Source organism: Bombina bombina, chromosome 4 (genome assembly GCF_027579735.1).
Source record: "Bombina bombina isolate aBomBom1 chromosome 4, aBomBom1.pri, whole genome shotgun sequence".
Lineage (NCBI taxonomy): Eukaryota > Metazoa > Chordata > Amphibia > Anura > Bombinatoridae > Bombina > Bombina bombina.
The window spans coordinates 1,047,705,798-1,047,730,605 of NC_069502.1; the positions used below are offsets into that span (position 1 = coordinate 1,047,705,798).

At 39.2% G+C, this 24,808-nt stretch overlaps 1 protein-coding gene across 3 annotated transcripts in view; it reads right to left on the reverse strand.

Annotated features, from left to right (window-relative positions):
- SHLD1 (shieldin complex subunit 1) overlaps positions 1 to 24,808 on the reverse strand; it is a 349,116-nt gene that overhangs the window by 306,209 nt on the left and 18,099 nt on the right. For all 3 annotated transcript variants that reach the window (XM_053712181.1, XM_053712182.1, XM_053712180.1), the window contains one exon: positions 24,787 to 24,808. This exon is cut by the window's right edge and continues 155 nt beyond it. In XM_053712181.1, the coding sequence (XP_053568156.1) occupies positions 24,787 to 24,808 (22 nt within the window). The remainder of the gene's footprint in view (positions 1 to 24,786) is intronic.

Below are 24,808 nucleotides of genomic sequence, written 5' to 3' on the forward strand. Positions count from 1 at the left end.
GACAGAGCAGAGATCTGTCCTTTTAAAGAACTAGCTGATAAGCCTTTGTCCAAACCCTCTTGGAGAAAGGACAATATCCTAGGAATCCTAACCTTACTCCATGAGTAACTCTTGGATTCACACCAATAAAGATATTTACGCCATATCTTATGGTAGATTTTCCTGGTGACAGGCTTCCGAGCCTGTATTAAGGTATCAATGACTGACTCGGAGAAGCCACGCCTTGATAGAATCAAGCGTTCAATCTCCATGCAGTCAGTCTCAGAGAAATTAGATTTGGATGATTGAAAGGACCTTGTATTAGAAGGTCCTGCTTCAGAGGCAGAGTCCATGGTGGAAGAGATGATATGTCCACTAGGTCTGCATACCAGGTCCTGCGTGACCATGCAGGCGCTATCAGAATCACTGATGCTCTCTCCTGTTTGATTTTGGCAATCAGTCGAGGGAGCAGAGGAAACGGTGGAAACACATAGACCAGGTTGAAGAACCAAGGAGCTGCTAGAGCATCTATCAGCGTTGCTCCCGGCTCCCTGGACCTGGATCCGTAACAAGGAAGCTTGGCGTTCTGGCGAGACGCCATGAGATCCAGTTCTGGTTTGCCCCAACGATGGACCAGTTGAGCAAACACCTCCGGATGGAGTTCCCACTCCCCCGGATGAAAAGTCTGACTTAGAAAATCCGCCTCCCAGTTCTCTACGCCTGGGATGTGGATCGCTGACAGGTGGCAAGAGTGAGACTCTGCCCAGCGAATTTTCTTTGAGACTTCTAACATCGCTAGGGAACTCCTGGTTCCCCCTTGATGGTTGATGTAAGCCACAGTCGTCATGTTGTCCGACTGAAATCTGATGAACCTCAGTGTTGCTAACTGAGGCCAAGCTAGAAGAGCATTGAATATTGCTCTTAACTCCAGAATATTTATTGGGAGGAGCCTTCAGGGAGTTCCAGACTGCGCCCCAACCTAGAAGGCTGGCATCTGTTGTTACAATCATCCAATCTGGCCTGCGAAAGGTCATACCCTTGGACAGATGGACCAGAGAAAGCCACCAGAGAAGAGAATCTCTGGTCTCTTGATCCAGATTTAGTAGAGGGGACAAATCTGAGTAATCCCCATTCCACTGACTTAGCATGCATAATTGCAGCGGTCTGAGATGCAGGCGCGCAAATGGCACTATGTCCATTGCCGCTACCATTAAGCCGATTACTTCCATGCACTGAGCCACTGACGGGCGTGGAATGGAATGAAGGACACGGCAAGCATTTAGAAGTTTTGATAACCTGGACTCCGTCAGGTAAATTTTCATCTCTACAGAATCTATAAGAGTCCCTAGGAAGGAGACTCTTGTGAGTGGTGAAAGAGAACTCTTTTCCACGTTCACTTTCCACCCATGCGACCTCAGAAATGCCAGAACTATCTCTGTATGAGACTTGGCAATTTGAAAGCTTGACGCCTGTATCAGGATGTCGTCTAGATACGGAGCCACCGCTATGCCTCGCGGTCTTAGAACCGCCAGAAGTGAGCCCAGAACCTTTGTAAAAATTCTCGGGGCAGTGGCCAACCCGAAGGGAAGAGCTACAAATTGGTAATGCCTGTCTAGAAAGGCAAACCTTAGGAACCAATGATGATCTTTGTGAATCGGTATGTGAAGGTAGGCATCCTTTAAGTCCACTGTGGTCATGTACTGACCCTCTTGGATCATGGGTAGGATGGTCCGAATAGTTTCCATTTTGAATGATGGAACTCTGAGGAATTTGTTTAAGATCTTTAGATCCAAGATTGGTCTGAAGGTTCCCTCTTTCTTGGGAACCACAAACAGATTTGAATAAAATCCCTGTCCTTGTTCCGTCCGCGAAACTGGATGGATCACTCCCATTACTAGGAGGTCTTGCACACAGCTTAGGAATGCCTCTTTCTTTATCTGGTTTGCTGATAACATTGAAAGATGAAATCTCCCTTGTGGAGGAGAAGCTTTGAAGTCCAGAAGATATCCATGAGATATGATCTCCAACGCCCAGGGATCCTTAACATCTCTTGCCCATGCCTGGGCGAAGAGAGAAAGTCTGCCCCCCACTAGATCCGCTTCCGGATAGGGGGCCGTTCCTTCATGCTGTCTTGGGGGCAGCAGCAGGCTTTCTGGCCTGCTTGCCCTTGTTCCAGGACTGGTTAGGTTTCCAAGCCTGTCTGGAATGAGCAACAGTTACCTCTTGTTTTGAAGCGGAGGAAGTTGATGCTGCTCCTGCCTTGAAATTTCGAAAGGCACGAAAATTAGACTGTTTGGCCTTTGATTTGGCCCTGTCCTGAGGAAGGGTATGACCCTTGCCTCCAGTAATGTCAGCAATAATTTCCTTCAAGCCAGGCCCGAATAAGGTCTGCCCCTTGAAAGGAATGTTGAGTAATTTAGACTTTGAAGTCACATCAGCTGACCAGGATTTAAGCCATAGCGCCCTACGCGCCTGGATGGCGAATCCGGAATTCTTAGCCGTTAGTTTAGTCAAATGAACAATGGCATCAGAAACAAATGAGTTAGCTAGCTTAAGCGTTCTAAGCTTGTCAATAATTTCATTCAATGGAGCTGTCTGGATGGCCTCTTCCAGGGCCTCAAACCAGAATGCCGCCGCAGCAGTGACAGGCGCAATGCATGCAAGGGGCTGTAAAATAAAACCTTGTTGAATAAACATTTTCTTAAGGTAACCCTCCAATTTTTTATCCATTGGATCTGAAAAAGCACAACTGTCCTCAACCGGGATAGTGGTACGCTTTGCTAAAGTAGAAACTGCTCCCTCCACCTTAGGGACCGTCTGCCATAAGTCCCGTGTAGTGGCGTCTATTGGAAACATTTTTCTAAATATAGTAGGTGGGGAAAAGGGCACACCGGGTCTATCCCACTCCTTGCTAATAATTTCTGTAAGCCTTTTAGGTATAGGAAAAACGTCAGTATACACCGGCACCGCATAGTATCTATCCAGCCTACACAATTTCTCTGGAATTGCAACTGTGTTACAGTCATTCAGAGCAGCTAATACCTCCCCAAGCAATACACGGAGGTTCTCAAGCTTAAATTTAAAATTAGAAATCTCTGAATCAGGTTTCCCCGAGTCAGAGATGTCACCCATAGACTGAAGCTCTCCGTCCTCATGTTCTGCATACTGTGACGCATTATCAGACATGGCTCTAACAGCATTTGCGCGCTCTGTATCTCTCCTAACCCCAGAGCTATCGCGATTGCCTCTTAATTCAGGCAATCGAGATAATACCTCTGACAGGGTATTATTCATGATTGCAGCCATGTCCTGCAAGGTAATCGCTATGGGCGTCCCTGATGTAATTGGCGCCATATTAGCGTGCGTCCCCTGAGCGGGAGGCGAAGGGTCTGACACGTGGGGAGAGTTAGTCGGCATAACTTCCCCCTCGACAGAACCCTCTGGTGATAATTATTTTATAGATAAAGACTGATCTTTACTGTTTAAGGTGAAATCAATACATTTAGTACACATTCTCCTATGGGGCTCCACCATGGCTTTCAAACATAATGAACAAGTAGGTTCCTCTGTGTCAGACATGTTTAAACAGACTAGCAATGAGACTAGCAAGCTTGGAAAACACTTTAAAACAAGTTTACAAGCAATATAAAAAACGTTACTCTGCCTTTAAGAAACACAAATTTTCCCAAATTTTGAAATAACAGTGAAAAAATCCAGTTACACTAACGAAATTTTTACAGTGTATGTAATAAGTTAGCAGAGCATTGCACCCACTTGCAAATGGATGATTAACCCCTTAATACCAAAAACGGAATAACAAATGACAAAAACATTTTTTAAACAGTCACAACAACTGCCACAGCTCTACTGTGGCTTTTTACCTCCCTCAATACGACTTTTGAAGCCTTTTGAGCCCTTCAGAGAAGTCCTGGATCATGCAGGAAGAAGCTGGATGTCTGTGTCTGTAATTTTTGCTGTGCAAAAAAAACGCCAAAATAGGCCCCTCCCACTCATATTACAACAGTGGGAAGCCTCAGGGAACTGTTTCTAGGCAAAATTCAAGCCAGCCATGTGGAAAAAACTAGGCCCCAATAAGTTTTATCACCAAACATATGTAAAAAACGATTAAACATGCCAGCAAAAGTTTTAAAATACACTTTTATAAGAGTATGTATCTCTATTAATAAGCCTGATACCAGTCGCTATCACTGCATTTAAGGCTTTACTTACATTACTTCGGTATCAGCAGCATTTTCTAGCAAATTCCATCCCTAGAAAAATATTTTAACTGCACATACCTTATTACAGGAAAACCTGCACGCTATTCCCCCTCTGAAGTTACCTCACTCCTCAGAATATGTGAGAACAGCAAAGGATCTTAGTTACTTCTGCTAAGATCATAGAAAACGCAGGCAGATTCTTCTTCTAAATACTGCCTGAGATAAACAGTACACTCCGGTACCATTTAAAAATAACAAACTTTTGATTGAAGAAATAAACTAAGTATAAAACACCACAGTCCTCTTACGACCTCCATCTTAGTTGAGAGTTGCAAGAGAATGACTGGGTATGGCAGTGAGGGGAGGAGCTATATAGCAGCTCTGCTGTGGGTGATCCTCTTGCAACTTCCTGTTGGGAAGGAGAATATCCCACAAGTAATGGATGATCCGTGGACTGGATACACTTAACAAGAGAAATAAGGCTTATTTTCTATACATAGACTAATTGGCTTTATTCATCACCAGGAATTATTTATAATATGGTGGTTTGTCTACTCTTTATATTGGTAAGCCTGTATAAAATGGGTTTCTACTCAGAATCTCATATAACTATTTGAATGCTTGCTTGGTATCACTCGAGTCAACATTAATTACTTTATATATTTGAAAGATATTATATTACTCCCCGACATGCATACCTAAATGTTGTGTATATCATACTTTGTCACAGACAGACTATTAACTTAAGCACACTCTGCTACAAAGAAGAATAGCCTTTTCGAAATGTTTTAGTCCCTTTTTAGTATTTAGCGTATTCTGTTTACCTTCCTCATGCCTCATGATACAGACTGTGCAATATTTAGTTTTCTTACATAGAGACCATTTTAGCTAATAGTGGTTTTGGAGTAATCTTTGTACATTCTAAATTTAACTCTCATTAACCATATATTGAGATAAGCGATATATCTTCCCACTTAAACTAGGATCCAATATGTATATACAGGCCCTCTTAAGCAACAATTCCGGTTTAATATGGTGGTGTTATGGTATGTTAATACGGTGGTGTTATGGTATGTTAATATGGTGGTGTTATGGTATGTTAATACAGATAGTTTTAAGAGACCACTGAACTCTTAAAAATGTTATACCACTGTTATTTAATAACTGGGCGGCTGGCTCCATATATATTTTTATTTTATTTTCATTTATTTTATTTTCCTCTCACCCCCCCCCCCCCCCACACACACACTTTTATATAGTACTCTGGGTATGTACTTAAATCTCAAAATCTAATACGCGATTTCCCTAGATAAGCATCGCTTTCAATATGATTTTCTATTATTTAGGAACCTGTTGCTGTATCGATAGAGGTCATGCTAATATTTTGGTAGAGCTTTCATGGGTGTCTGGTGCTAACCCAAGGTACCTGAGTGGTGCTGGAACCCGGAATGTTATTTCATAGAATATGGCCCCTAGCTCCCTGTAAGCCTCCCTCTCGCTAATCTATTGATGATCTTATTCTCTAGTAAACAGGCATACATTTTCTTTCCTGTTCCCCTTATTCCAATTTTATGTATCTTAATAAATGAAGGCATTGTTTGTCGCAGGTCTTTATTCCCTTTTTACTTCATATCTATAAGGATCACACATACTCTCATGGGTTTCTGCTGATAACTTCCATATTGTTATATATGCTGTTTGATTTGAAGCTAATATGTATTCGTAAGCTCTATATACCTTTCTAAGCTTCCCATGCACAACGGAGCTTATCCATATATTGACGACTAATGTTGTTATCCATATGCCCATGCTGAATTCTTTGTACTTGTACTATTAAACAAACTTAAATTTCTATATATCTACTTAAAATATAACCTTTATATCATATCTAGGAGTTTCATGTTATACAATTTCAAAGGAAAGGAAAAAAGTGAAAACATGAGGTTCATCTTTTGAATATTTAAACTTTTTTTGTATGGCAACAGATTGGATTATAAATATGTATCGAGGCATTTGATATGTCCTTGCACTAAGTGTATGAGTTACTATAGGAACAGGTGCAGTCTGTGTATGTTTATTTTGGATGTACACTGCTAAATGTTGTTTTGTATTGTTTTATAACTTGCTGATGATAATTGTCTGTATGCTTACATGTGAACCTCAATAAAATTAAAAAAAAAAAAAAATCACTGTCCTCCATCTTGGATTTACCTTTCCATCATTATGCTTTTCAGTGGCTAGTATTTCCATTGTGAGAAATCTAGTGAATGTACAGTAAAACTTAATTTACATATGTATTATCTGAACCGTTACTACACAGAAACTTTTTTTGTTTTAGCGAATGCACAGTACATGTTGAGTAAACATGCTTTAAATACAGCCCCCACCTCCTTCTGAGATCGGAGGTAACTATGTTGGCAGACACTTGCTGAAGCTGAGAGCCCTATTTCCTATGGGAGACATCGCCGGACCCACATATTACGAGACTGGCAAGGCCAAAAGAGCAATTTCTCATGGGTCTGACACTGCTTTGATCATCAGGGCCTTAAAGCGGATTTTTAAAAAACAGAGGACAATCATACCAAGTTTATCACAGCATTTTTCAATGTCTCTCTAGCATTGTGACAGAAACAATATCCATCAGGCATTCTTTTTATCTATATCCAATCATTTACTGTAGATTGCAATTTCTCTTGAACAAGGATGGGAATCGCATCTCTTTTTTTATCGATTTGTTCCTACTAGTATTTGGCAGCCTCATATTTAGTGTACACAAAATAGCAAGTAAACAAACAGTTTGAATGTAAAATGAATTCTGTTACATACTTTACAAATTCTGTATAGTATATAGGTTCAGTTAGGGCATTATTCTACTATTATAAATGCCAAAACATCCAATGCATGTCATGCAGTATCAGGAATGCTAGAATAGGACAGGTTACATTTCACAGTGTTACAGATATGCAAATTATGTGATTATTCTAATATCCCAAAAGGTGTACTTATGCTTTGGACTGAGCACATAAAAACAATTTAAAAAGTCACTTTTGATTCTGCACCCACTTTAGTGAGAAGGACAGCAGGGAGAGATACACCATTGTCATTATGCAGTGTAGTAGGAAGTCATGTGTCATCATCTATATGCACTGTCTAACAGTAGAATTTGGAGATACCCGAGGTTCCAGTGTCACTGCAACTGTCTCAGTAGCGTAACAATATCACTTCGGGGGGGTACACATACAGTGGATTAACGCCCAATCACCACTAACAGCCACCCACCGACTACTAGAGACCCTTAAATATGGGTTAAATTCCCTAATTGGTCAATATTAGGTTTAGGAATAAGATGTTGAAAAATAATTTTAAATTAATCATAAAAACTATCATTTTATATATATATACACACACACAGTATATGTCTTTTAAGTCTTCCTACAGCTCAATAAATTCAGCATAATATTAAAATGGGCAACTGAAGTCTACATACGGATGACTAACTAGGCAGTTAATAATAATATAACACATTTGTTTCTATTTGGTATTACAATTTGCACAAATGCTATTTTATATTATATGCTGTATATCCCATGCCACCATATGCTTAATACTCCAGGTGTCTCTAATTTAAATGCAGCGTGCACAATGTGACACATACATATGTGTCATTGAATTTCACACGTCCTCTTTCTTTTGCTGCTCAGATGCCATTGCCAGTTTAGTATGCGTAATGGGCTTAGCTACATTCCACATCCCTCCTACACAATTTCAAGTATTGTGTCTAATACATTACAGAAAATATTTTAAGAGGTTAAAAATATAACAATTTAAAAAATTGTCAATGGCTTAATGTTATTCAAGTGCTCTTCAACAATATTTGTTTCCCTGTAGCCAACTGACAAAACAACTAATAACTCAAGGTTACAAAAGTGTAGTACTATATTTTTTCCCCTTCTGAAGACACCATAACTACATACAAAATGTGACTTTTTTTAAACAGCATTCCGTTAATTATAAGCCCAAAACATTTGTAAGTAGAAAAAAGCCATCAATATTAATAACGTATGCTTCACCACATTTAAAGGGACATGAAACCCAAAATGTTTTGCTTCCTTCTCTCGTTATGCTGAAAGGTTCATCTAGGTAAGCTCAGGAGCAGCAAAGAACCTATGTTCTAGGTGCTGATTGGTGGCTGCATATATATACTGATTGTCATTGGCTCACCCATATGTTCAGCTGGGTCCCAGTAGTGCATTGGTTCTCTGTAGCTGACTTTTTAGTGCAACAATAAATGCTCCCTTTAATCACGGGCCCTGGACTTTAAAATAATAGCTTTAACTCATTAAAATTAACATTAAAATGTTTTTAAAGCATTATTTTACAATCCAGAGACACACCAACTGAAAAGTCTTTTGAGTGATGTTTATCTTATCTCCTACTGTGACAAATTAGGGACACATATAAATAATCTCCAGCACATATCAAGCATTCACTGTGTAGAATGTAGATGGGTCAGGGTTCTAAAATACACAGAATGTACTCTCCATCTTCCCTGGGGCAGTGGAAAAACTACAATTTACAGATTTAAATTTCATGTAGGCTGTTTCACTATACACAGTTAATCCCTTCAGAGCTGAATCATTTCACACCACTATGTTAAAGATGTTTTTAGTCATCTGGTACTTACTGCATTTATACATCAATTTAATTATTTATTTAAGTGACATCAAACTCATTTGTTTCTTTCATGATTCAGATAGAGTATGTGATTTTAATCAACTTACAAATTTACTTCTGTTATCTAATTTGTTTTGTTCCCTTGATATAATTTGTTGAATAGGATACCTAGGTAGGCTTAAGAGCTGCTGATTGGTGGCTGCACATAAAATGCCTCATCTTATTGGCTCACCCAATGTGTTAACTAGCTCCCAATAATGCACTGTTGCTTCTTCAACAAATGATAACAAGAACCAGTCAACACATTAGATTGTAATAGCACTTAAAGTCTGAACTTCAAATGAGTAGTAGATTTTTTTATAACAAATTTCAAAGTTATGTATATTTCCACTCCCCTTGTACCATGTGATAGCAATCAGCCAATCACAAATGCAAATACGTATAGTCTGCGAATTCTTGCACATGCTCAGTAGGATCTGGTGACTCAAAAATTGTAAATATAAAAGAATGTGCACATTTTTTTTAATGGAAGTAAATTGGAAAGTTGTTTAAAATTACATACTGTATCTGAATCATGAAAATTTAATTTAACCTGAGTGTCCCTTTAAGCAAATCAAATAATAGAAGTAAGCTAAAAAGTTGTCCCAATAATGCACTGTTGCTTCTTCAACAAATGATAACAAGAAACTTAAGCAAATGAAATAATAGAAGTAAGCTAAAAAGTTGTAAAAAATCATGTCTCTTTAAGATAGAATAAATAGTATAATATTTGATGATGCCACCATCTATGAACTGCAAAAATAATTACAATTTTGTTTAACTTTCTAAAGTGCACATTGAAAAAAAATCAGCAAGGGAGTTGTTAAATTCCTAATTATTCCACACATTTTATGCTCTAACATTAAGTATCATTTTCACTTTCCAAAACACCAGATTTAGGAATTTATATAAAGATAGTAACATAAAATGATAATTTTTATATATTTTATATATATATATATATATATATACATATATACACACACACACATATATACACATACATACATATATACATACACACACACGCACACATACATATATACATACACAGTATATATAAACCTCTACAATATACTTTCATTATTTATTGTGTCCCCTTTTCCTGTGATTACATTCTGAAATTGTAAGCTTTTCAGTTCCTGTTAAAAATGGAAGTGCAGAACACTGTTATATTCCACACAGTCATTGGCTGCACACTCTAGTAACCTATTGTGCTCAAGCGATTGTGTTTACTTTCAACTTGTAATTTGCGTACTATATCTGATGCGTTCAAACAGCTGCGATAAACCCAATATCGCTCACAAGTAGCTGTTAGCGCGCCACTTGTAATCTGGCCTTTATTCTGTGGGATTCTTTGCTTCACTCCACCAGACTTGTCCTAAACTTCAGCTTCTAGCTTTAACCCTTACAATACCTACACTAATCTGTTTCTCTGATTTTTTACCTCAGAATTCTCTCATTTTCCTATACTTTGCCTCTATCCTCCCTGATTTTTTCATATTTTTATTTTCTACATTCTTATATTCATTCGGTCATCTTGCTTCCAGTGCTGCAACATACGTTGATGCTTTACAAATAAATATACATAAAAATATATGTAGACTGACTTAAGATAGCAGTGCTGCACACTCTACTAAAGCACTGACAATGGTTTTATGATTTTGAACAAGCTGTTTGGTATGCAGCTCTTAAAGGGGACAGTCTACTCCAGAAATGTATTTGTTTTAAAAGATAGATCATCCCTTTATTAGCCATTCCCCAGTTTTGTATAACCAACACTGTTATATTAATACACTCTTTACCTTTGTGATTACTTTTTATATAAGACTCTGCAGACTGCCACCTTATCTTATTTCTTTTGACAGACTTACATTTTAGCCAATCAGTGCTGACTCAAATAACTCCACGGAGTGAGCACAATGTTATCTATATGTAACACACAAACTAGCGCTATCTAGCTGTGAAAAACTGTCAAAATGCACCGAGATACCAATAGAACAAAGCAAATTTGATGATAAAAGAAAATGGGAAAGTTGTTTAAAATGGTATGCCCTATCTGAATCATGAAAGTTTAACTTTGATTAGACTGTCCCTTTAAATGCTTATATCCACACAAAGCATATTATGAAGAAATTGTGCTACTATCCTCTTTGCATTTACTCATAACTTCTTCAGGCTGTAAGCTTATCTAGCACAATGAGCATGAGTTTCTTGTTACATTTAACTGATATCTTCAATATACAATATATGAGGTGGTGTTCATGCTATACGACACAAGGAAGTGACATTCTATTTTATAGATTCCTGGTCCAGCTCCCAGGACATGTGATTAGTGTGCATAGCAAAGTCTCCCCCGATTTTAAACGGGGTAAAGAAAAAAAAAACTCGTCCCTGTAAACAGGGTAAGGAACTTTTAGCTGTGGAGGTCAAAGTACAGAACTTAAATGGACAGGAAACCCCAACATTTTCTTTCTTGATTCAGATAAAACATACAATTTTAAACAACTTTCCAATTTACTTCTATTATCAAATTTGCTTCATTCTCTTGTTATCCTTTGCTGAATGAGCAGCATTGCACTACTGACAGCTGGATGAACACATCTAGCTAGCCAATCACAAGAGACAAAAATGTGCAGGCACCAATCAGCAGCTAGCTCCCACTAGTGTAGGATGTGTGCTTTTTTTTTCAACAAGGGATACCAAAAAAAACGAAGCACATTTGAAAATAGAGCATGTCATTTTAAGACACTTTTAAATTCACTTCTATCTGATTCATGCAAGTTTAATTTTGTCTTTCCTATCACTTTAAGAATTGTCCATGGTCCTATAATCTGATACGGTAACTACCCTATCACTTATCCCCACATCCTAAACATCTCTGGGTGTTTGCAAGCCTTAGATAATATGCAGGCCCTTTATAAATTAGCTCACTCCTTGGCTACTGCGTAATCTAGAATTTATTACAGACAGGAGGCGAGTATTTCCCCTCCCTATGGTACCTTTTAACGGACCCTCCAAGATAACATATACCTGAGAAGTATCATTTTGTTTTTATTCTGTTCCTATTTTATTTACTATTCCTTGCTGTTGTTATTGCTGGAGAGCCTCTGGCATCTTACAGTTCATATGACTTATCTATTGCATTTATTCTTTCAGTGCAAGCTTCATAGATTTCCTGGTTTGTGTATGCAGCTGCTAAATGAAAATTCCAGCATGGGATTCCTAGATTTCTTGCTATGTCTGTTCATCTGTTCCTTAGGGCGTTTATGTTCGAGATTTATTCTGATTCTCATTTTCAAGTTTGATCTATGAGGATTTTGTGTTTTGATTGGTTTCTGATCTCCTCTTTCTACTGGGTGATGGCATTGCAAAGAAAAGAGGAAGTAGAGACAGTGTTCCGGGAGTTTGATACATAGTGATGTGATCTAATAGGTTGTTTATTTTCTTCCTGCAATGTCACTCTGTCTTTGTTGCTGTTGGGATTCTGTAAATAAAGAACTGAATGCAAAATACTCTCCTCTTGTCTTTAATAAAAATCTACATTACTCGGTCACCAAGGCTAGAATACTCTCCATTAAAGGGACATTCCAGCCAAAATTGGATTCTACATTGATGAATTTCAGTTTTGAATAGAAACATTTTTGTAATATACATGTATTAGCAAAAATGCTTCTATTAAAAGCCATAGCTGTTTCAAAGGCGTATTTAAATATGCACTGTGCACCAGCATTTTAATCACAGCACTTGCTCAGAGAGCCTAAGGTGCTTCTACCATATGGTAATCACTCAATTTGTTAATTGCCAACATGATACAAGCCCCACTGGTGCTCTGAACAGCTGCAATATTTAAAAAGCTGGTGCACTGAGAATATCTAGCAAAGCTTCACATGCACGTGCAGAGAAAAATGTTAACACTAAAACAGTGATGACTTTTGCTAGAAGCATTTTTGCCAGTACATGTATTTTGCAATTATGTTTCTATTCAAAGATTTAATTCACCCATGTGCAGTTAAATGTTGACCGTAATGTCCCTTTAATCTAGGTATGCAACTCACATGCTTGTTATTATAATGTAGGTTTGAAACAGACTGATCTTCTGGTAAACATTTATGTTACCAAAGCACGTACATAGAAATAAAAAAAGAACAGCTGTTCCTATTTAAATAGAACATAAGCCTATGGACAGCTCATAAGGAAGACCACCTCTAAAAGTACATACAATTTGACTTAGAAAAAGGGAATAAGCCAGAATAATCAGATATAGGTTTTTGACCAATATACGATGGGGCGAGAAAAAAAAACACCTTTTATCAAACAGACTATTTATTGTTCAATAAGATCTTTGCATCTTTAGATTACAAATACTCGTGCTGATTCACAGTTCACTTATTACTAGAATGAATGTGATACTCATCCCCTGGCCAATAATAAAACATATCTGAGGTGGTCAGTGTCAAAATGGCTAATATAAATCTATAGCTTCAAGATAGATTAATAAGAATTAAAGAGTAACAGATAGGTAGAGAACTAACCATAATGACAACCTTACTAGGTCTCCAATGGACAAAACAGGCTCCATGAAAATAAGTACCTAAAATAGAGCAAATAAAATGGCACATATATCAGCTAAAATAGAAGCAGTGATATCCTAAACAAGTGAGAGTTATACAAATATTGAACCAGAACATATCTTAGGAAACAGACTAGTAGGATATACTATTAAACATATTGATATCAAACTCATACAAATTAAGCAACCACATGGAGTCCATGGCTCTGAGTTCTCATCTCCAAATGAGTGGCCTTCAAAGCTGCAATATTGCCTCACAGAGCAACAAAGTCTCTCAGAATAAAAGGACTTTAAGCAAACAGTGAACACTATTTTGGCTCTGGAGCATTCGGTGCAGCTGCACCACTGTCTTGACAGGGGTATAACATGACAAATTTTAGCAGAGTCAATGTGTGCAAAAGTGTAGCTCCAGTTTGCTGAGCAGAATCCCTGAATGAGACCACTATATGAGCAATTGTTATAGCGCCCTTACTCTGCTCGGTAGCAACACAACTCACAGTGTTGATGTCTTCGTGGGGATATATGTTTGTCGCCCATTCTGAACTCCGTGAAGCTTTCCTCTGCCCTTTGCACTAACTTCAGAAGTACAAGGTGAAGCAAGAGCTGAGGCCCCAACGCTCCACTATCCTCCTGCATCTTGTTAATATGGCTCACTGTGGTGTCATCATCGGGAGCAATAATAATGGAAGGGTTAAATGTATTTTTCCGTACATATATTTATCTATAAAAGCAGTGTGATAGACTTTCAGCAGATTTCTGAGGTCAGTCAAAATATTAACTTGCTTAATTCAAGTAAAGGTAGGTAGCAAGCAGTAAAATGCATTTAGACAGCGCACTCCAGGAACTGCCATACAGTGGATATCTTAAGGAACACCGCCGAGAGGCCCCAGCCTCAATTAAAGCTAGCCCATTAAAGGAACATGGTACGTTAGATTTTTTTCTTTGCATAAATGTTTTGTAGATGATCCATTTAAATAGCGCATCTGGTGGTGATTTTGAAAAAAAATTATAGTTTTGCTTATTTTAAATAATATTGTGCTGATTTTCAGACTCCTAACCAAGCCCCAAAGTTTTAGATGTATACTGATGTATACAGACTTTAGATTGCTTCTGTTTGTATAATGGGTCTTTTCATATGCAGGGGAGGGGGGAGTGTCTGCTTTTCCTGCTTTCTTAGTCCATTTTGGTGGGTGTCCCAGCCTAAACTTATTAAAAGTGTTAAATTAGGAGCTTTTAAGTACGGTTTAAAAAAGGTTTTATACTGTCTATTACATGCAGTCAGGGCCGTCACTAGAAATTTTGGGGCCCCTGACTTAACCATTGATCAGCACCCCCCCTCTTTTGACATGTGCAATTTTTGACCAAGTGACTAAAACGTATGTGCATTTTATTCTTAAGTGTCTATTTAAACTTGGAAATGGGGGGGGCGGAGCCTGACTGAGCTTGGTGATGGCTGCTTAGTTCCCAAGCTCTGTACTGCAAACATTGAAAAGCCGGTATAATAATAATATATTGCAAGCCAAGACTACAAGACTAAAGCTGCAAGAGTGTCTGAACTGACACAAGAGAAATATGTGAGACTTGCACAATTCAGGAACGCATTATACACTTTAATATCGCAGTGAAGATATTCGCGCCAAAACAACATGCAGGGAAGAAGGCGCAGATCCCGGTAGCCCAACTCATCTCTCTCAACGGAGACGCTTCATACCCTGCAACCTCTCCCAGCGACTCACATCTAGAAGAGCCGTCAACCATAACGAGCTACACCCGTGAGGCGCATTGAGCGCCGGAAAGACTCTGGAGCCGCTCCCCCTCGATCCTAACGGGACTCTCAGGTAGGCCGCGAAAGCGGACGGATATAATGGGGCAGAGCGGGTGAAGACCGCGACACACAACATATTATTGAAAAGCCTAGGGGGCGAAAAGATAGCTACATGAAGCGGCTAGACAGGTGAAGTGAGTGCAGGGTCTTGTGATTTCACGCAGTAACATATGGAGCCGCCATATTAATATTGGAGAAGGCGAGGGGGCACAACTGACACCTAAGTGGGGATGGGGATATTCCTACCATAAAAGCTACTGACAGACAAAAGGATATATAAAGGAAGGAAAAGAGGCTGATAATCTATACCCTGGGTAAAGTCGCTAAATAGCTTCAACCATTATAGTCTATGGAGGCCTGGAAAAGGCGCAATTACTCTGCAGTGTAACGGTGCTGAAAAGGATAAAAGACATGCAGAGGGGAGAAACAACTTGGATACACGACAGGTGCTGCAGATTTAATTAACTCATACAACTGTGAAGGTATAATTGAATTAAGCTGTCTTACCCTCTCATCTACTTCCACTAACTAACCCTTGCGCACACCAATTTGTACTGGGGACTCTGAACCTGGGAATTTGCTGTCCCTGAGTGGGTCTTTTCTTTCCCCTCTTCTCTATCTTGGCTATTATGTCAGCTAGGAGACCACCTAGAGGAGAAAAGTTACACAAATCTACAACAGTGAGCTCCTTTTTTAAACCCTCTAAACAATCTAAGAATTTAGAATCACTAGCAATGGAGGACACAGGAGACTCAGAAACTGAATCTGCACCCTCCATTACAGATGTGGACAAACATCCGGCGACAAAAGCTGACCTTAAAAATTTAATTTCTAAGCAAGATTTCGCTACCAACTTTGAAAAGTTATGGGAAAAAATGGACACTATGCATAACGCTGTAACTACTAGTCTCACAGATATACGATCTGACCTAGCTGATTTAGGAGGCAGAATAGACGCCCTGGAAGAGCAAAATGACACTATTACAGAAGAATTAGCAGCGTCCTCTCAAACCATTCAAACACAACAACAATCCATCACGGATCTGCAGGATAAGGTTGATGATCTAGAAAATAGATCTCGCAGAAACAATATTAGACTGAAGGGAGTCCCAGAATCTATTGCTAGCTCAGATCTACCGACATATTTACAACAGCTATTTCACAATATAACCGGAGAATCAGAGGAATCAGAATATGACATACAGAGGGCACACAGGGCATTAAAGGCAAAGCCCAGAGGAGAGGCACCACCCAGAGACATCATAATCAAGATGTCGTTTTTCCAAGATAAAGAAAAGATTCTTCAAGCCTCCAGGAACAAGCCAACGTTCAAATTTCAAGGGACGGTAATACAATTTTTTCAGAACCTCAGCCTCCGAACACTTCAAAGACGAAGCTCATTGAGACCACTCACCTCTCTTCTGAGAAAACATCAAGTTAAGTATAAATGGGGATTTCCCTTTGCTTTATATATCTTGAAAGACAATAAAACCATTACAATACATGAACCAGAAGAAATCAACCAAACTTGTAAGCTCCTAGGACTAGAGTCCCCCCTCATCCCCACAGATGACCACTCATCAAAATTAGCAGGCCCCCCCAGACAAACCAAATGGACAAAAGTGACCCGAAGAGGCACAAAGAAATAAGATTTCCAAAACTTCACCGCCAGGACAAATGGAAGTCCTTTACGACAGAATTACCTCTCCAAACCCAAGAGGTCTTCATATAAAGATTACCCGGGAGTACGGGAGAAAACAATCTCTTGATGTGTTGACTTTTTGCTGATTGTGCTCATCCCCCTGTCTCTTAGGCTGGGATCCTATAAAGACTACATAAGGGAAAGCTATCCCTGATAAGGACTGAACAAATTTGTTGTTATAATGTTTATTGTTACACAGAGTTTAAAAAGTTTATATTATGCTGACTTGTCAAAGCTAGATATATTAATATGCAGGCAACCCTCTCATTAGCATAGGAATGTTAGATTCTGTGCTGGTAAAGGACCCGCGAGACGGGCATAAGCTTGTGTTATTTTTATGTCATTGTCTATTTTTTTGTTTCTTTTATCAACTGTACTATTCTCTTGCTCTAACTTTTTCTTATTCACCTCCCAAGGGCTCTGGGGCTTACCTTCACCCCCCTTCTCAAAGAAACAACCACACTCCCCCTCTTGACGAGGAGACTCATGCAACCACAGAGAAACCACAGCGGCTCATAGATGGTCTGGTAATGTCACACACCCTTAACACAACACTCCCATGATACCACAAATTCAGTTGATATCCCATAACGTTCGAGGGTTAAATACTAATGTAAAAAGGTGCACTGCTATGAATCAATACCAACACTTGGGAGCAAATATTATATTTCTCCAAGAAACCCACTTTACACAAGCTATTATCCCAAAATATTGGGCCAAACATTTTACACAACACTACCACGCGACTACAGATTCAAAAAAAAGGGGAGTTTCGAAATTGATCCATTCTAGCTTACTTTTTGACCATGAATCCACCATAGCAGACAAAGACGGTAGATATTTATTAGTCAAAGGACGTCTTCAAGACACGGAAGTGGTTCTGTGCAATATCTACGCACCAAACGAAAACCAACACTCGTTTTTTCAGAATATCTCTGATTTACTTACCAACTGGTCCCAACACAAATTAATAGTAGCGGGAGACTTCAATATAACAATGAATAAACATACTGATAAAGGTACCAAACTATCTCCCAAACAGCTTAGACACAATAGAATAGTTAATGCCATAAAGGAACACTTGACCCCACACTCACTCATAGATTCTTGGTCCACACTATATGGCCAAACATCAGACACAACCTTTTATTCTTCAGCTCATAAACAATACACGAGAATAGATTACATATATACAAGCCAAATATTGCAACCACTATATGGTAATTCTAAGATTCATCCCTGTGTCTGGTCAGATCACTCTGTCCTCACTCTACACCTAGAAGGTTTTGTTGATACTTTGAGAACACGAACATGGACCTACAATCCACTACTTATCAAGGATCCACTGATAGGGGAGAGACTTCATACGTCACTTACAGAATTTTGGGATATTAACAAAGGGTCTACATCAAACCCCATTTCCCCATGGGCAGCACATAAAACATACCTAAGAGGGCTACTTATTAGGGAAAAAGCAATACGCAACAAACAAAATAAGACCCTACTTTCACAACTTCATAACGAAATACAAGACCTGGAGACTCGACATAGACTGACTGGCAGGCAGGAATTACTACCCATGCTAGAATCCAAACGAACATACCTAGCCAAACTTCTAAATGACCACTCAATGAGAGCGATCCAGAGACTTAACACACAATACTATATTTACTCGAACAAACCGGACAAGTTTCTGGCTCACAAACTCAGGGAGAGATGCAAGGCATCCTCGGTATTATCTATAATGCTTCCATGTGGCACCTTAGTTTCTCACCCACAACAAATAGTGAATGCCTTTGCAGATTTCTATGGGAAACTGTATGATGGAAACAAAGTAATACACTCACAACAGGTAGCTTTTCAAAGCGAGAAATTTTTAGAGGAAACCAAACTAGACTCCCTTTCACAGGAAGACCTAGATAGCTTGAATACCCCCATAACTAATATAGAAGTTCTCAGGGTTATCAAAGACCTTAAGTCAGGGAAAGCGGCAGGCCCAGATGGATTTGCTAGTGAGTACTATAAAACATTTAGGGGAATATTGGTACCCCATCTTACAGACTTCTGTAACTGTGTTCTGGAGGGACATGATATTCCAGAAGACCTTTTGCAGGCAAGGATTGTGGTGATACCAAAGCCAGGGAAAAATCACAAGCTCTGTTCCAGTTATCGCCCCATCTCACTCATTAATCAAGATCTAAAGATCCTTACTAAAATATTAGCTAATCGCCTTAAACTTATCTTACCAAAATTGATCCACATGGACCAGGTGGGATTTGTTACAGACAGGGAGGCACCAGATAATGTTCGTAGGTTAATCAATATCATAGAATATGTGGGAAAAACCAAGATGCCTTCTCTGCTTCTCTCGTTAGACGCAGAGAAGGCATTTGATAGAATAGATTGGAGATTTATGATGGCAGTTCTACATCGGATGGGATTTCAGGGATCTTTTGTTACCGCTATGAGAAAGATCTACTCTACACCAACGGCCCAGGTATCCATATCAGGATATAAATCGAAATCTTTCCCTATCCTAAATGGTACAAGACAGGGTTGCCCCCTGTCACCCCTCATTTTTGCATTGTGCATAGAACCACTGGCAGCCAAAATTAGACAGACACTAGATATCTCGGGAGTAACGATAGGGGACCAGGAATATAAACTAACACTATTTGCAGACGACATCTTGCTCACACTGACTAGACCACTAATCTCCCTACCCAATCTGTACAAAATCTTAGAAGAATTTTCCCAAATTTCAGGATACAAAATTAACCATGACAAGTGTGAGGCATTATCACTAGGACTCCCATCACACACAAAAAAACTCATTGAAGCCAACTTTGATATGAAGTGGCCTGCACACTCTCTTAAGTACTTGGGGATCTACTTAACCCCACTAGTCAATCAATTATACAAACATAATTATGTAGTCATATATAAAAACATCAGGAGAGACCTGACTGGGTGGAAGCTGCATCCATTCTCATGGATGGGCAGGCTTGCATCTGTAAAGATGACGATTTTGCCCCGGCTGCTATACTTATTCAGGACGCTCCCCATTGAGGTCCCGATCTCAGACTTGAAAAAAATGCAGGGGGAAATCTTGACATTTATTAGGGGGAAGAAAATGGCTAGGATTTCATCCTCACTCATAACAAAACATAAAAGTCTAGGAGGAATAGGGGCTCCCAATTTAGTTGACTATTACAAAGCGGCGAGATTGGCACAAACATTGCTTGTGGGAGGAAGGGAAAAACTAGTCCTCTGGCCCAAGCTAGAAGCAGACCTAAGGGGATCCACTCACACGGATGATATATTGTGGTGCAAACAATCGACAGACATATCACAAATTAGATATCGCTCACATATCAATGACCACACCACACACTTATGGTCCCTAGTAAGTAAACAACTTAAACTGTCTCCCACTCAATCGACCATGCGCCCAATTAGATATCTCTTCACTTCTGACACCCAGCTGATGGTGGATAAATGGGCAAATAAGGGACTTTACAGGGTCGCAGATTGGTTGGAAGGGGGTAAGCCTAAGACATTCATACAAATCCAAACCCAAATAACACCTCAAAGGTTGCTGTGGTTTCAATATCTCCAAGTCAATTCCGCTATTCAACACTACATTAGACTAGCTGGGACCCACACCTTTTCACTCACAGAGTCTTTAATGAACTTAGCTCACAGACCTAAAAAGACGATATCTAAACTGTATGTGGAGATTCAATCCCAAAATAATTCCACAAAACCCTCAATAATCTTAAGTTGGGAAAAAGATTTAAACATACATAAACTTAAAAAAGAGTGGGATGAGATTCTACAGTCGGCGTGCGCTGGCCTCCTTAGTGCCGACTTAAGAGAAAATACCATTAAGACCATCTATAGATGGTACCTGATCCCGACTAGAACATATCATATGACCAACACAAATAATAGACTCTGTTACAGAGGATGTGGAGAAGTAGGTTCATACCTTCACATGTGGTGGGACTGCCCCATAATACAGCCTATTTGGGCTCGGTTGTCCTCCCTCCTAGGGGTGATCTTGGAGGAACAAATATTACTAAAACCGATACAGGCTCTACTACATGAACCGTTACCACAATACAACAAACAGATAAATACATTTATCAAGATAGCGTGTACGGTCACTAGAATGTGTATCGCAAGATACTGGAAAATGAGGGCCCCAGCATGGGAGGAGGTGAGGAATAAATTGAACCTGACGTACCGTATGTATGAAGCAGCTTCTACAATATTATATACTCAAACCCAGTTTGAGAGAGTCTGGTTTTACTGGACACTTAACAATGACTTAGCTACTTAGTCTCCGCTGAGATTCATTAGCGATACAGGACCCATAAGCTGCAATGATCGGGGGGGGGGAGGGTGGGGGGAGCCCGAGAGTCCTACACTACTCTAACTTACCCCTGTCCTATGTCGATCCTGCGCTCCCTACCCCGCTTCTCCCCACTATACTCTTGTTCTCTCAGATATCCCACATAAGGAAGATAAGTGATAATAAACCTATGAGCTGGATAGTGATAGAGGGAGTCCCACTGAGTCTTCGGGTTCTCTTCTTCTTCCTTTTTCGTTTTCTTCTTACCCTCTGTTTCTTCGTTTTCTTTATTTCTTCCCCCCCCCCCCTTTTTCTTTTTGTTTTTGTTTTTTTCTTTCTTTTTAATTTTTTTTTTTTTTTTAATAATTGTGTATACTGATGCATATCGATATTTAGATAATAGGTCTTGAATAGATGTCTTTATTAGAAGAAGGATATTTGTGGAGATGTCAGGACTTATGGTTATGCACATATCTATATAGATATGCCTTACTGATTTGTTATATTGCTTTATTTATCTGTAAAACTAATAAAACTAATAAAAGATTTAAACATAAACTTGGAAATGTTGTAAAGGTAGTAACATACACACACACAGACAAACTCATACACTGAAACACACACACACTCACACATAAGGATTCACATATAGACACTCTAGCAGACACGCAAAGAAACACACTCAGACACAGACACCCAAACAGACACTCAGCACTTGTTTACATTGACCTGACAAGTAATGAGGTAGACTACAGTTTTGTAAAAAAAAGGAGATTTAGAAAACAAAATATGGAGTTCTGATTATCTTTTTGTAAAGGTACAGTAGATGCCAACTAAATGACAACAGCATGCAGTGGCTGAAAGGAAGGGCCCTGAACTGCCTAAACAATAATTTAAAGGTTAAATTGTGGATTGGTGACTTCCGGAAAGGTCTTGTTAGTCTCAAAGGGGCCTATCAAGCTCCGAATGGAGCTTGAAGCCCCGTTTTTGGCTCGCCAGAAACACCAGTTATGAAGCAGTGGTCTACAGACTGCTGCTCCATAACCCTGTCCGCCTGCTCTGAGCAGGCAGACAGACATCGCTGCAATTCGAGTACAATTGGGTTGATTGACACCCCCCTGCTTGATTGGCCGCGATTCTGCAGGGGGCGGTGTTGCACCAGCAGCTCTTGTGAGCTGCTGGTGCAATGCTGAATACGGAGAGCGTATTGCTCTCCGTATTCAGCGAGGTCTGGCAGACCTGATCCACACTGTCGGATCAGGTCCGTCAGACTTTGATAAATAGAGGCCAAAGTCTGTAGAAAGATGTGAATAATCAGTAGTAAGGTCAAAATGTTCTAAAAAGGAACAGACAATAGACACACACACACACACACACAAATTCAAACTTGCATATACACCCAAAGAAACACCGACAGAGACAGCCTCAGCAAACACACAAAGACATACACACACACACAGAGACACCCACAGAAAACACACAAAGACACACACACAGACAACCACATAAAACACAGAAAGACATACATACACACACCCTTACAGAGACACCCACAGAAAACACACACCCTCACAGAGACATCCACAGAAAACACAGACATACATACACACACCCACCCTCACAGAGGCATCCAGAGAAAATACACAGACAAACATACACACACCCATAGAAAAAGCTCAGACATATGCACACACCCTCACAGACATCCACAGAAAATGCACAAAGACATACACACCCAACCTCACAGAGAGACCCACAGAAAAAAAATACATACACACTCATAGAGCGACAAACCAAAGCACAAAGACATAAACACAGACACCCACAGAAACACTCACAGGAGGAGACATTTATGCACCTTGCATCCCCTAAATCAACAGTGTGAGACATGCATGATAAAAAATTGCAGAAATTAAGAGATCACTTTTCAAAGAATCATATTTGAAAATGTGCAAACAAAAATAATTCTATGAATTCAAAATTGTACATTAATGATCTGGGTAGATGGCTAGATAAAGAAAAGTAATTTTAAAAGGTTGACATATGTTTGTTTGTTTTTTCCCCAGCTGTACTTATGGATTTTGAAAATGCTGTACTCTATATGGTCTTGGTGGAACCATAAGCTGTGGTACTCATACCATTAGATCTGGTTAAATGCAGGATTTAGGCTTGTTCGTATGTATTTCAAAATTAAGTCAGCTGTAGTGTAAACTGAACAGTTTTAAGTTAACCTGTCTCATTTCAAACACTGTATATATATAACCATTTGTGTATTGAGGAGGAAACATTTCTGCATGGTTTTAAATATAGAATTTCTACAGCATTGTCAAACAATCATAAATACACTGCTGCTAAAAAAATGTGTTTTTATGGACCCCTGGCCCCACCATACAACTACTACCACACTGAAGTTACAATCCGAAATTGCACAAAGAAATAAAAAACATTTGCTAAGTCCTACCTCCTCTGCAAATGAAAGTGATCTGCCATCTGACTCAGGTACACACTGTACAAACAAAGTGTCTGTCTCACACTGTACATAGTGGTTTAGTGCACACTCAGAAATCCTCTCAAATGCTAACACTTTACTCCTTGTAATAACATTTCCCATTCTCAATTAGCACTCTGCTGTAGTACCCACTGGTGGCTGCCAAAATTAAAAAAAGAAAAGTTTTTTTGTTTTTTTTTAAGTTCTTGCCTCATGGGGCCCCCTTGGCCCATTGGGCCCCTGACAGGAGTCACCCCTGTCACCCCCTGATGGCAGCCCTACATGCAGTTATATGAAAATTGGTGAAAAAATGTCCCTTTAATATTATCTTCATTCAATAGATAAATCTCCTCTAATTCAAGCTCTAGAAAATTCACGGCAGGACGGTGGCAGTAAAAGATGATTTTCTGTTGATATATCTCGAAAGCTGGAGACACATAATAATGCAACCAGAGATGGCCGCTGCCCAGTAACCCCACCAAGAAATACTATTCTAATCATTGATAGCACAATAAATATATCATAAACTAAAAATTTGGGAAAAACAGACTACAGAAAATAAATTTCCAAAACTGATAAACAAACATGAAATCATTTTTTAGTCTCACAAAAGGGGATTACCCAGCATGCTTTGAGACCAAATTATACTATTTACCATGTGATCAATAAGCTAGCATTTTTTGTGTATTAGGGTCACATAACACGGTTCCCCCATTGTGATTATAATTGCTAAAAATTACAGATTGTCAAGAGTAAATCAATACATTATAATATGATAATTTTATGTGATGATATTTGCTTTAAGTGCTTGGGTGGGTGGTGGTAATCACAGATTTTTTTTTTAGAGTTTCATCCACAAGAAATCTGATAGGATAGAACAGCAGATTCAGAAATGAACTTGATACATGGCAGTGTGCTTTATATGTTACCTGTGTCTTCCGGGGGTGATGA